The sequence below is a fragment of the Bos grunniens genome, chromosome 3, assembly GCF_055505025.1.
Source record: "Bos grunniens cultivar Pamir isolate PY7600 chromosome 3, Bosgru_T2T1.0, whole genome shotgun sequence".
Lineage (NCBI taxonomy): Eukaryota > Metazoa > Chordata > Mammalia > Artiodactyla > Bovidae > Bos > Bos grunniens.
The window spans coordinates 102226112-102239840 of record NC_141167.1 but is presented as its reverse complement, the minus strand read 5'-3'; the positions used below and the strand labels follow the sequence as shown (position 1 = coordinate 102239840).

Below are 13729 nucleotides of genomic sequence, written 5' to 3'. Positions count from 1 at the left end.
TGGAGAGAAGTTAAACACTAGTAGACTGATCGTTTGGAAAGATTTATACATTTTAATACTACATATGTAGTAATTCTTGTCTTTGTTCAAAAATAGTTGAAAGATAACTTTGTATACCATAGATCACTTGACTGTGTTCTCATGGATCAGAGAAACATCGTGTTTCTTGAGCATCTTGGTGGAGATATTAAATATAGCACTTCATTGTATTAATGAAAATTCCTTTTTGATAGCTGTAAAACTACAGAAGGGTACTAAATTTGCATTTTTCATTTTTAAAATTTACAAGGAATTTAATTCAGGTTGATATCTATTTTGGCATGGCCCATCTTTTCAGCAGAGTTAATTTTTTGACCCTGATCTATAGATGGTGAAATGAAAGGAATGATCCCATTCTCAGATACAGAGTCTAGATCAGAATTGAGAACTGTTTGAAAAACTTGATTTCAGTGTCTTTCTGAGATGTTTTGGGTGTAAGTCATAAAATATGTTCAGTCAGCAGATTTATTATTTTTCTGAGTTGATACACCTTGTTGGTTAACTCCATCTTTCACATTGTAAAAATCTTGAAAAATATATTCTGAGTTGAACTTTTTATCTTGAACCCTTTAATTTACATTGGTTGTCTTGGCAGAGCATATACCCTGGGGAGTTATTTTTTCTCACTTGGTAAAAAGTAATTAGGATATAAATGTCCTCTTCCCATCTTTCCACAGCTGCCTTTTCCACTCTTTGTTTCTTAGAATACCTTCTTCATGGTGGAAATAACATAATTGGACTGTGAGGTGGAGGAAACTTTCGTTGTTTTTATTAATCTTCATTGTTTGACAAAACCTGAACTCAAGTCTCTTAAGATGCTATAAGTAGTTGAGGTAAAAGACTAGCCTTTGAATATGGTATTATTCATATTGTCCATATTCATGACACTGAAAAGCCACAATTTGCATTCAGATAGTTCTGCTTATTCCCATAGAAAGTTTTCTACCGATTCCTCAGCATAAGTATGAAGATTTTGCTTGCAGCTGGTCAGAGCTGAAAGAAAGTCCTTAAAAAACATTTATCTACAGTTTATATTCATTCTGATGGATGCTTTATAGTATGCATGAATTATCTCTTGGCTTTGGACTCTTAAGTTATACAGCAAAGAACAGTAGTGTAAAACTAAGTAGTTAGAAAAAAGTTGTTTAGAATATTATCTCTTTCAGTGGAACTAGACTGGAAAATACAAAAGTGTGTTGTGTAGTCTTAACTCAAAGAACTCCTTTGATACGGATTTGGCTTCTTTTTAATTCAGTTTCTGGCTAGCATTGTCTTTTGTATATGTAAATTAAATGAAAAACTAAGAAAATTTACTGGAGAAGGAAATGGCAACCCCTTCCAGCATTCTTGTCTGGGAAATCCCACAGATAGAGGAGCCTGGTGGGCTGCAGTCCATGGAATCTCAAAAGAGTCAAGACGCGACTTAGCAACTAAATGACAAGGAAGTTAAAGTTGATACCTTAGAGCTTTTTCTTACCTTACTCATAGCATCTCTCCTTTATGGTTTTGATTTGAGAAAACAGAAATAATTAGAATATTAGAGACCACTTAGAATCAGGTAAAGCACTTTACCTGTTAAAATGGGCCCTTGACTAGCTATGGAATATTTTAAATTTTCAAGTAGACAACGCCATCTGTTGGGCATCTTGCAAACTATCAAATTGTATGGCCCTATAACACAATGGTTAAATTGGTTGTTTTGTTTGTTTTGCCTTAGGGGTGTGGTGGAAAAAATTCTGAGATTCGGAGGCACTGAGAGCTCTTGCAGTCAAAGCTTTGTTTGAATATTGGGCAGTGGTGCTACTCCCATTCCAAAGCAAAGAAACTAACCTTTATTCAACTAATATTGGAGGGCATCATCATAATAATAGCTGTTAATTTGCATTGCAAATAGGTAGGCTTTATTTTTAAAAGAAGAATGTAGTTCAAGCAGTGTTTTCAAATTAAAGGCTGACTCCCAAAATCTTGGTGGAGTTCAAGGTTGGAATTCCCAGGTGGTGCCCAATTCATGGGGTCGCAAAGGGTCAAGTACTGAGCACACACACGTGCATAGAGGTTGAAATTAGAATATGGCTCTTGAGTACAAAAAGGCTCAGTAATCAAGATAAATAGTATTTTATATATCATTTTTATGCTATTATTTTTATTTTATTTACATTTAAATTTCACCACAGAACTTAAGTATATCCTGGGCCTTTGTTCAGACTTTTGAAATAAAGGTAAATGGGCAGACAACTTTAAGGATGCAGTGTGTTTAAAATTGTACAATATATTAAACAATTAGAGAAAAATCTAGGGAATGGTATAATTATATACCTTTATAGATTTGCTATATTTATATTTTATAAATACCTTTAAATATATTTATAGATATTAGATAGATACAGACGCCCCTGGTGGCTCAGTGGTAAAGAATCTGCCTGCTAAATGCAAGAGACTGGGATTCGATCCCTGGGTCAGGAAGATCCCCTGGAGAAGGAAATGGCAACCCACTCCAGTATTCTTGCCTTGGAAATCCCATGGACAGAGGAGCCTGGTGGGCTACAGTCCATGGGGTCGCAAAATTGGACGCAGCTTAGTGATTAAACAACCACCACATGGATTTGGTAGCACAAATTCAGGGATCAGCCACGTACTTGGAGGAAGTTCTATTCAGGACTGAGCAGAGAGGTCCTTGGTTGCTGACAGAACCTCCCCTTGACTTCAGACATGTGACAAGCCAAGGAGTCTGTCAGTACGCAAACAGCACTGAATTCAGAGCAGTAGCAACAGGATGATACTAAGGAACTGGCTCTTGCCAGTTAGGATTGTGGGGGCCAGTCTGAAGCAAGCAGAGTTGGCTGGAGGCTGGAAATGTTGTACCTCAAGTCCAGGATTAGTAGAACAGCAGTCTAGACACAGAATGGTTAGTGCTTTCTTCAAAAGTTCTTGGTTTTCCAAACAAGTTCCTAGGATGCTTTCCTCAAATGGCAAATGTATGATTTTTAAAAACTCAATATTTGTGCAAAAAAATTCATAATGAGCCAAGTAGTAATTGTAAATAAAAAAGGTCTGACTCTCCACTTACAAAGTTCACCTTACCCTAATCCCAGCCCTGAGTATTATAGCTTAAATTTTTTCACCTGTAATTATTAAATAATTTGCTGTGGAGTCTTCCACACTAATTTTTTTTAGGAATAAAAGTTATAATTCTGGAACCTTGGAACTGGAGGAGGTTAGGGGAAATGGTAGAGGAAGCACAATGGTGTAGGTTACCAATAGCTTCAGAGTCTGATTCTATATTTTGTATAAAACTATTTCTCCCATTGTGAGGTCAGTATCTTAATTTAATCTTTTTTTCTTGTAGCATGGCGGACACCGACCTGTTTATGGAATGTGAGGAGGAGGAGTTGGAGCCATGGCAGAAAATCAGTGATGTCATTGAGGATTCTGTAGTTGAGGACTATAATTCAGTGGATAAAACTACTACAGGTAACAAAAACTCTTTGATCTTAGATTGTTGTTATATTGACTGGATTGAATGGCATTTTTGTTAAGAAAGTATGGGGTGCAAGACTTTTAAGAATTCAGGGTTGCTTTTCTGTGGCACTGGTACTACCTTTTCCTGTTCTCTGGTCTGTAAGTGCTTTGGTTTTCCTTATACACAAAGCTAGAAACACTATATTTAATAAATTAAAAACATTGAGAGTTGAGTTCACCAATATTTATCAAACACATAAGCAGTTCTCTTACCAAATGATGTGTGAACAAGCGGTGTGTGTTAGTGTTCATTTATATACCCAGTGAAAAACAGGTTCCCGTAGTCTTGAGGGCTTTTTTGTTTGTTTTATTTGAACTTGGTTTCCTTTGTGAGCTGAGCAGAATTTGCTTCGTGTCTGCCTTCAGGGACAGTTTACAAACTTAGGCTTGTAGTTTCTCTTTCAAAAAGGTGCGGTTGCAGGGTCAAATTCTAGATTGCCCTAAATTCATAAAGTGGGTGGTAGTTCTTTTTCCCCTGAATTGTATCTGTTGCTCTTTTTTTTTATTTATTTTTTTTATCTTTCTTGCCTTGAGAACTGAAGATGGCATTGGTTTGAAACAGGACAGTTCGTGGTCTTGTGGACAGCTTACTCTTGCATGGTTATGAATACCAGTAGTGGTGATAATAAGTCTTTTGAGTTCTAGAGGTTTGCTTGTGCTCTATAAGCAAAATAGTGAAATCTGGTTCGGTGAGCTTGTAATTTAACTTAATTCACCAGGAAATCGGAGACAAAAAAGAAGGCATTGTGTCTAATTTGTGGTGTGAGGGACACACAGGAGGAGAAATCAGATAACCAGTCAGATTTACGAATAAAGCAGGAAACTTTATGGTTACAGAGACCTGCAATAAGATGAAAGATTAGAAGAGTGTCCTTCAGTGTCATCTGTCCCTGTCTCCAAGTGACTGTGCCTCCCCTTCCCCGCAGTTTCTGTGAGCCAGCAGCCTGTCTCGGCTCCAGTGCCCATCGCTGCCCATGCTTCTGTCGCTGGGCATCTCTCTACATCCACCACCGTTAGTAGCAGCGGGGCACAGAACAGCGACAGTACAAAGAAGACTCTTGTCACACTCATTGCCAACAACAATGGTAAGTGGGATTACTGGGAAATTCTTCCTGGGCTAGAGGGTTGAGAGACTAAAAGAGGTCTTAAGATTAGCCGTACCTCTTCAGTTTTAGGTACTGATGTGGTTCTGCTGATGTTGGAGTGAGTTTAGTCCTGATTCTCTGATATGGAAGTAAGTGGTGGTGTTCCTTCTGAGTTAGTGCTGAGTCGATGCTGGTGTTTCAAGTCAGAGGGCAGCTGATTTCTTCTTACTGATAATTTCTAGGAAAGAAAATGTAACCTCCAAATTCCTGTTAAGGAGATATGAAGGGGACGGGATTGTTTGTTTGTTTTTAACTAGAAGAGCCCCACTAGTCTGATAAGAATTCTCCCAGGGTAGTTTTGTTCCATATTTTCTTTGACAGCTTCATTTGGTCATTGGTTCTTGGGTGTGGAAAATAGGATAGGGTTGTTGTCTACCTGAAGGAAATGGTGAAAGAGTGTTTTTTTTTTTAGTGAGTTGATTGACTAGTGAAGTTACATAGTATTGGCTTCTGTTTCATTTCCTATTTTCTTTTTTTTTTTCAATATTCATTCATTTACGTTCAGTTCAGTTCAGTCACTCAGTTGTGTCCGACTCTTTGCGACCCCATGAATTGCAGCACGCCAGGCCTCCCTGTCCATCACCAATTCCCGGAGTTTACTCAAATTCATGTCCATCGAATTGGTGATGCCATCCAGCCATCTCATCCTCTGTCGTCCCCTTCTCCTCCTGCCCCCAATCCCTCCCAGCATCAGAGTCTTCCAATGAGTCAACTCTTTGCATGAGGTGGCCAAAGTATTGGAGTTTCAGCTTTAGCATCAGTCCTTCCAATGAACACCCAGGACTGATCTCCCTTAGGATGGACTGGTTGGATCTCCTTGCAGTCCAAGGGACTCTCAAGAGTCTTCTCCAACACCACAGTTCAAAAGCATCAATTCTTAGGTGCTCAGCTTTCTTCACAGTCCAACTCTCACATCCATACATGACCACTGGAAAAACCATAGCCTTGACTAGACGGACCTTTGTTGGCAAAGTAATGTCTCTGCTTTTGAATATGCTATCTACGTTGGTCGTAACGTTCCTTCCAAGGAGTAAGCGTCTTTTAATTTCATGGCTGCAGTCACCATCTGCAGTGATTTTGGAGCCCCCCAAAATAACGTCTGACACTGTTTGCACTGTTTCCCCATCTATTTGCCATGAAGTGATGGGACCGGATGCCATGATCTTTGTTTTCTGAATGTTGAGCTTTAAGCCAACTTTTTCACTCTCCTCTTTCACTTTCATCAAGAGGCTTTTGAGTCCCTCTTCACTTTCTGCCATAAGGGTGGTGTCATCTGCATATCTGAGGTTATTGATACTTCTCCTGGCAATCTTGATTCCAGCTTGTGCTTCTTCCAGCCCAGTGTTTCTCATGAAGTACTCTGCATATAAGTTAAATAAGCAGGGTGACAATATACAGCCTTGACATAACTCCTTTTCCTATTTGGAACCAGTCTGTTATTCCATGTCCAGTTTTACCTGTTGCTTCCTGACCTGCATATAGGTTTCTCAAGAGGCATGTCAGGTGGTCTGGTCTGGTATTCCCACCTCTTTTAGAATTTTCCACAGTTTATTGTGATCCACACAGTCAAAGGCTTTGGCATAGTCAATAAAGCCAGCAACAATTATACAAGCATTAACAATTTATATCAGGGGTCATATAGCATGTAATATTTTAAAAGTTAGATAAATCTTAATAATTTCACAATTAAAATGGCTTTTTTATTCCCCAAAGTAGTAAACCATATACCAAAAAAAGGAAAGAAAAAAAAAACTTGTCTTCAATTGTGAAGATGATAAATATTTTTGAAAAGAGAATTTACCACAAAAATATGTTTCATCCCCACCCCCAAAAAAAAAACAACCTGAACTTTACACAAAATTCACATTTTATTTACACTGAAATAAACTATATAAATTGATATTCTTCACCAAAAATAACAGCATTGTTTTCGTAGTATTTCTAGATAAGCCACCAAACACTTACTTTTGCAGGTTTTCTAGATTTTACTTGTAAATCAGGATGAGGCAGAAGAAAACAGACAAATCAGCTGTAGTATCCATGACCTCGGATCCTTTCTTGACCGTGCAACTGAAGTGTTCACCACGTACCTGCCAAAAAGCTTACGAAGGCTTCCTTCATAGGAATGTAAACAGCAACTACCAGATGGGGGACAACAATGGCAGGCCTTCCATTCAAACTTTAACTGTAGCTTCTTGCTTTAACTTCATTTGATAAAGACAAAATCTACTTTGAAATCCTTGTTTAGTGAGCTCACACATTTCTCTTACAGTCTGATAATTTTCATAACGGCCCCTTTCAAATTTTTAACAGCGTACTTAAAACTACTATTCAAAGGTCAGTCATGAGCTTCATTATAACATTTTTTATTATGTTTCCTTCCTCCCATACCTCCTGCTTCCTTTCTGATGACTATTTCTACATTCTGAAAATGAGTTATTGGCAAGTTATGTCTCAAGATTCATGTCTAGAGTAAACATCTTCATAGAATTACTGCATTGCTATAAAGGACTTATTTTTAATTATTTTATAAGATTAATACGTGCATTGTAGAAAAAGGGGACAGTAAAAGGAATGAAACAATTTTTAACTATAATCCTACTACCTGGAGATAACCGATTATAACTTATTCTGTACTTATATGTATCTTTTTAATTAATTCATTTATTTTCTTATTTTGGGCTGCACATGGTCTTTGTTGGTTTGTGTGGGCTTTCTCTAGTTACTCTCTAGTTGCAGTGCACAGGCTTCTCATTGCAGCAGTGTGTCTTGTTTCTGACCATGGGCCCTAGGGCTTAGTGGTTGAGGCACGGGCTCGATAGTTGTGGCACACAGGTCTAGTTGCCATGTGGCGTCTTCCCAGACCAGGGACTGAACTTGTGTCTCCTGCATTGGCACTTTACCACTGGTCAACTAGGGAAGTCCCCATATGTGTACTTTATGGACATCTATATGCTATGTGAAGTGATTCACTCCTTATAAAAATGAGCCCATACAGATTCTAATTGCTTTTCCCCCTTAATATGTAGTGATTTTAATAAATCTTTATGTAACATTTTTGATGATTATTTCCTGTTGTTTGGTTAACAGTCCTTAGCAATAGGTTGTAAAGGGGTGTACTACTACTTTCAAAGAGTTTTTGTAAACATCTGTCTTTTCTCATATCCTTAGTTCTGAGAATATATTTCTAAATGTCAAATTGTTGTATCAGAGGTTATCACAGTTTTTAAGGATTTTGATCAGTATTTTTCCTGAAATGGCCATCTAGACATGTTGTATCTTATATTTCCAGTAGAAGTGAACCTGGTATTCTTACTTTTGGATATAACCATTTACCTCCCATATTTTTGGACATTTATTACAATCCCATTTTTTGTGATTATAAACAGTGTTACGATGAACATTCTCAGGCATCATATCTGTGCCTACTATGTAAGCATATCTGTCATATAAAGTAAGATTGCTGGGTCAGGCATTTAAAATTTGATAGTATCAAGTTGCCATAAGAGATTGCTCTACATACGGCCTCACCAGTCAATCTTTGGATATCAAAAAAATAATTTTTATTACATGGAAAACCCCTAGAATTCTTTTTCAACATATAATTAGTGACCCTCATATATATATAAAGATGAGGAACCTCTAGAGATTTTTTTCATTTTTTACAGATGTGGAAACCAAGGTGTGGAGAGTCTGAATAATATACTTAAGGTCAAATAGTAAGTGACTAAACTGGATTTGAATTATTTAGACTTCGAAACGTGTGGCCTTCCCACTGCATTATACTGCTTTCCTGTGTTTCTCTTAAAATAATCTTGTCACAGTGCTATGAGCAACCAGTTTTGCTAAATTTCCCTTTGATCACAGCATTCCGAGGCCCAAGATGAGCATCACATGACTTAATTTCTTTGAATGGACCTTTGATTCCTGTGGCCTATGTGCAAAAATTTTTTTGAAATATAAAAATTGATTTTATTTACTTTAGAAAGCTCTAGCATTCAAATTAAAATGTTGACCCGTGTTCATGATTTAAAGAAAAAAAAAAGGTATAGACTGGTTACTACAGTTACATATGTCTTGTGTGTTCTTCCAAAAATTCTTCAGTTCTGGAAGTTCTCTGGTGGTACAGTAGTCAGGACTCCGAGCTTTTACTGCCAAGGGCCTGAGTTCAATCCCTGGTTGGGAAACTAAGATACCATAAGTCTCACAGCCAAAAAAACAATAAAGGCTTAAAATTTCTTTCATGCATAGATAAGCACACATTAATAGATTGAGTTTGTCTAGCTTTCTTTTTTGTATAAAATATATAGCTGTGTGACTTCTATCAAATACTCTTGAAATGCCAGCATTATTCATTATAGCCCAGAAGTGAAAACTACATAAGATGTTGAATGAATAAGCAAAATGTGGTATATTCATACAACGGAACATTATTGGGCCATAGAAAGAAGTGGAACAGTGATACATGCTGCAGCATGAATGAACCTTGGAAAACATGCTGACTGAAAGAAGTCAAATACAAAAAGGCTGCCATGTATTGTGTGACTCCATTATTATGAAATGCCCACAACTGACGAATCTATAGAAACAGAAAGTAAAACTGTTGGTTGCCAGGGCTGGGGGAAGTAGAATGGGGAATAACTGCTAATGGGTATAAGGTTTCTTTTGGGGATGATGAAATCTGGAATTAAATAGTGGTGATGAGTGCACAAAATCTGTGAATATACGTAAGAGCCTTCAAATCATACACTTCAAATGGGTGATACAGTATGTATGGTATGTGAATTACATCTCAGTAAGGCTTTTTTCTTTTTTAAGAAAATGTTAGGAATAAAATTGCAGAAGATGTTTTACTATTGTTTTTGCCATTCTTCAGAATCCATCACTCAGCATTTAGAAATTATTCCTATAGTTCTGGCTGATCGTATATATGCATTGGAAAGGAACATGAAATGAAATGACCTGCTTAATTCTGAGCTGTGAATAATGTGAATTTAATGTTATAAATTTTTTACTGTAATTATGATTTTCAATTCCTGTTTGGTCCATTTCTACTCCATTTAGCCCTCTTATCTCTGAGGTTTAAGGCTATGTAAATAAACTTAATGAAAAAAATCAAGACCTTCAGATTTGTAAAATAAACAGAATGTGTTTTGAGAGAAGCTGTTGGATGTTCTATTATTTAATCTGTTTAAGGCTGTGGTACTTAATTGAGAGCAGACCTACAGGTAGAGAATTGGTTGGATGATTCTTTTAAAGGCTTTTTTAAGCCTCAAGATTCTGACTGACTGTTTGGTTTTCTGGAAATAGAACTTTGGAAGACTTCTGAATTGTCAGCATTTCTTTTAGGAAAGAATAAGAATGCAGGAATCATTAAAAACAATTCATTTGTTTGAATTGGAATTATTATATTGGAATGAATTTATAGAATTCATTAAATAAATATTTACTCTGGGTGACTTGCCATATGCTGGTTTTGCTTTCAGTTGAATTGTAAACCTAGTCTATGGTTAGAAGCCTTCTTTGTTTGCACTTTATTTTTGGGAAGGTCCTAACAATTCACCAGAATTCAAACATGACCCTAACATCAGAGAATATTTGCAGAAAATGTGTTAATGTTCTTTATAGTAGTAGACTATGTATAGATTTCCTGGAAACAAGGCCTGTCTTTTGAGACTTTCTAATACTAGTTGATTCCACATAAATGCAAAAAATTTTCCATCCTTCCCTTCCTATATTTAGATGAGATGTTTAGTCATTGATTTTATCTTAAGAATTTTTAGTTTCAGATAATTTATTTTATTTTACTCTAGCAGTTAAAATAGTGAATAGAAAATATGTATTTTTATTTAGTCAATATTTTTCCAACAATAAATTGTGAAAGAATAAAAAGATGGATGGGGAAGCTATAGGTTAAAAGAGATTAAAGATGTCCATCAGTTGTACTTTATGAACGCTTTTGTAACCTAACTCAAACAAAAAAATATAATTGTCAATTTGAATTTTAACTGGATATTTAATATCAAAGAATTGTTTTGTTTATTTATGGCTGCACTGCACAGCATGTGGGATCTTAGTTCCCAGACCAGGGATCCAACCTGTGCACCCTTCTGTGAAAGTGTAGAGTCCTAACCACTGGACCACCAGGAAAGCCCCCAAGAATTATATATTTAACTTTATTGAGGCATAATTGACAAATAAAATTGTAAGATACTTAATGTGTACATTATGGGGATTTGATATATGTATGTGTTGTGAAAGGATTCTCACTGTCTAGTTAATTAACATATCCACCACCTCACATATTTATCATTTTGGGGGGCTGGGATAGGAATAGTGAGAATGTTTAAGTTCTCTCGGCAAACTTTAATTATATCATACAGTGTTATCCACTATAGTCACAGAATTATAATATTTTTTAGGAGTGATAATGATGTTGTATTTCTTCTTTTTTAGGATCTTTACTTTTTAGAGATATATATTGACGTATTTATAGATGATATGATCTGATACTTGTTTCAGCATAATATGGGAACTGGTAAGAGGGTGTGAGGTATAGATGAAAGAAGGTTGGCTTTAAGTTGATAATTATTGAAGCTGGTATAGGTACATGGAGGTTTATTATAGTGTTCTGTTTTTCTATATATTTGAACATTTTCATAATAAAATATTTATGTTGAAATATATAGAGAGAAAAGGACCCATATAATTAGCATAGACAGAACTTGGAATTTTTTTGTCTGTCAGCTTCTGTAATTACTTGTTTGCTGGCCCAGTTACCATGAGAATCTAGTCCACTGATGATCTCTCAGTTTCTGGGAGAACATGGGGCAAGTCACTATTGGCCCATTAATAGCCAGCCACCTGTATACCCACTTTGGTGGTCTAGCTTTGTAGCTAACTACTAATGCCATTTATCACATGTAACTTAAAACTTCATAGGAGTTCATCCCATTCTAGTGAAAAGAGCTGCAGTATTTTGCTTGAATCTTTGATTTAGTCATACTGGCTCTCTGAAATAGAATTTAGAGTAGTCTTTGTAAATCAGGAAACTTAGTGTTAATGATTTTTTTAGCCAAACTTAGCAAACAGAGGCTTCCCAGGTGGAGCTAGCAGTAAAGAATCCACCTGCCAATGCAGGAGACTCAAGAGACAAGGGTTCGATCCCTGGGTTGGGAAGAGCCCTTGGAATAAGAAATGGCAACCTGCTCCAGGATTCTTGCCTGGGAAGTCCAATGAACAGAGTGGGCTACAGTCCAACGAGCTGCAAAGAGTTGGACATGACTGAGCACTGAGAACATCCAGCAAATATAGGACTTAAACATTTCCAAAGTTACTTTTATCACACAGGAAAAAGAATTTAAAATACTTTAGTTTTCAAATATTTATGATATTGTTACTATTTATTCATGAATGAATCTTCTGAAGTCATATTTATTGGTTTTGGCAGGTGTGTTCTTTATAAGTTCAGATGACATAAAGAAGTCTCTGTTTCCATACCTATACATCCTATACAAGACAGTGGATATTTAGAGAACCTGTTGCATTTCTGAGATTTGGCTCACTGGGAAGCTGAATTACTGTTTGTTGATGAATATTCCTCTTTTTAAAAGTTTAAGGTAGATTAACAACAAATCACATTCCAAAAAATAGGTTTTACATAGTAAAAATATGGAGAAAGAATTTATATGTTACTTGGTTTTGCTGATTTGGTATTGGGAAATTATATGTGGTCACTTAAATCATCAAAGTGATAGCCATGTAAAAGTCTTACCATGTGTGTTAAGACATGCCTTGTTAAGATACGTGGGTTTCCTGATGGCTCAGTGGTAAAGAGCCTGCCTGCCACTGCAGGAGACGCAGGTTCTATCCCTGTGTCCGGAAGATGTCCTAGAGAAGGAAATGGCAACCCACTCCAATGGGAAATCGCATGGACAGAGGAGCCTGGCGGGCTATGGTCCATGGGATCACTAAAGAGTTGTTCACAATTTAGCAATTAAATAACAAGTTAAGATATGAGGGAGATTTTGGTGAACTTTCTGTATCTATGTATTTTTCTGTTCATTGTAGCTTTGGGTAAAGCTTAAATATTTGGTAAGTTTGATGACATTAAACCTGAGGTGAGTGACAGTCTTGGATATCTTAATACATGGGGACACCATTTCTTACCTAAGACCATTGTGTTGCTTATAAATTGTGGCTTACAGTGGTTTTTTTTTCCTTCTTCTTTTTCTTCTTTTTACCCTTTAGCTGGCAATTCTTTGGTCCAACAAGGTGGACAGCCACTCATCCTAACCCAGAATCCAGCCCCAGGTCTCGGTACAATGGTTACTCAACCAGTATTGAGGCCTGTGCAGGTCATGCAGAATGCCAACCATGTGACTAGTTCGCCGGTAGCCTCACAGCCAATATTTATCACTACACAGGTAAGTAGGACTCTGAATTCTGGGACCTGGTAGAATTCTGGGACTGTGGGAACCTTTGAAGGCTCTGACTTGAGTCTCCAGCATAATTAGAAATGGTTCTAGGTTCTGTCCTTTGGTCTGGCTTTCTCATTTACTAGTTTTTATTTGCTGCTGACTTCAGTAGTCAGCCCAACATAGCATATAGCTGGGCAATTTCCTCTTTATGCCCCCAGAGGCTGTTAAGTAATTTGATTGAGGTCTAGGCAGGAGAGAGTGGGAAGCTTGCATGAGGAAGAGGAAGCCTTGGTCCTCAAAAGTTCTCACCCTTTGCTTGGGCTATTTTTCTTAAACTGCGGTGAGTTAGTTGACTTACAGAAATATATGTGCAAAATTGGTGAAGTGCAGGGAGATCTTTGAAAGAGAAGGAAGGTGACTTATTTGATATAAATGAGAATTGGAGTTGAAAACCCAGTGCTGGTGTGGGATAAAAAGGCAGATGCTTTTTCCTGCCTTGTCTTACAGATTTCCCAGAGGTGTATGGCCTTTTGAAGTAGACTTTGGGGACAGTTTCCTACAGTTGTTTATGTGTTGAATCACTCCATTAGTGTCAGTTTTTTCCCC

The 13729-nt window shown here is 37.0% G+C and overlaps 1 protein-coding gene across 10 annotated transcripts in view; it reads left to right on the top strand.

Moving 5' to 3' along the window:
• The window catches only part of POGZ (pogo transposable element derived with ZNF domain), a 58368-nt gene that overhangs the window by 24081 nt on the left and 20558 nt on the right, over positions 1–13729 (top strand). For 6 of the 10 annotated variants that reach the window (XM_086392653.1, XM_086392662.1, XM_086392661.1 and 3 more), the window contains exons 2-4: positions 3386–3510; positions 4485–4643; positions 12954–13129. In XM_086392653.1, the coding sequence (XP_086248779.1) occupies positions 3387–3510; positions 4485–4643; positions 12954–13129 (459 nt within the window). In that variant the 5' untranslated portion in view covers position 3386. The remainder of the gene's footprint in view (positions 1–3385; positions 3511–4484; positions 4644–12953; positions 13130–13729) is intronic. The other 4 variants (XM_086392660.1, XM_086392659.1, XM_086392657.1 and 1 more) reach the window with 1 other exon arrangement.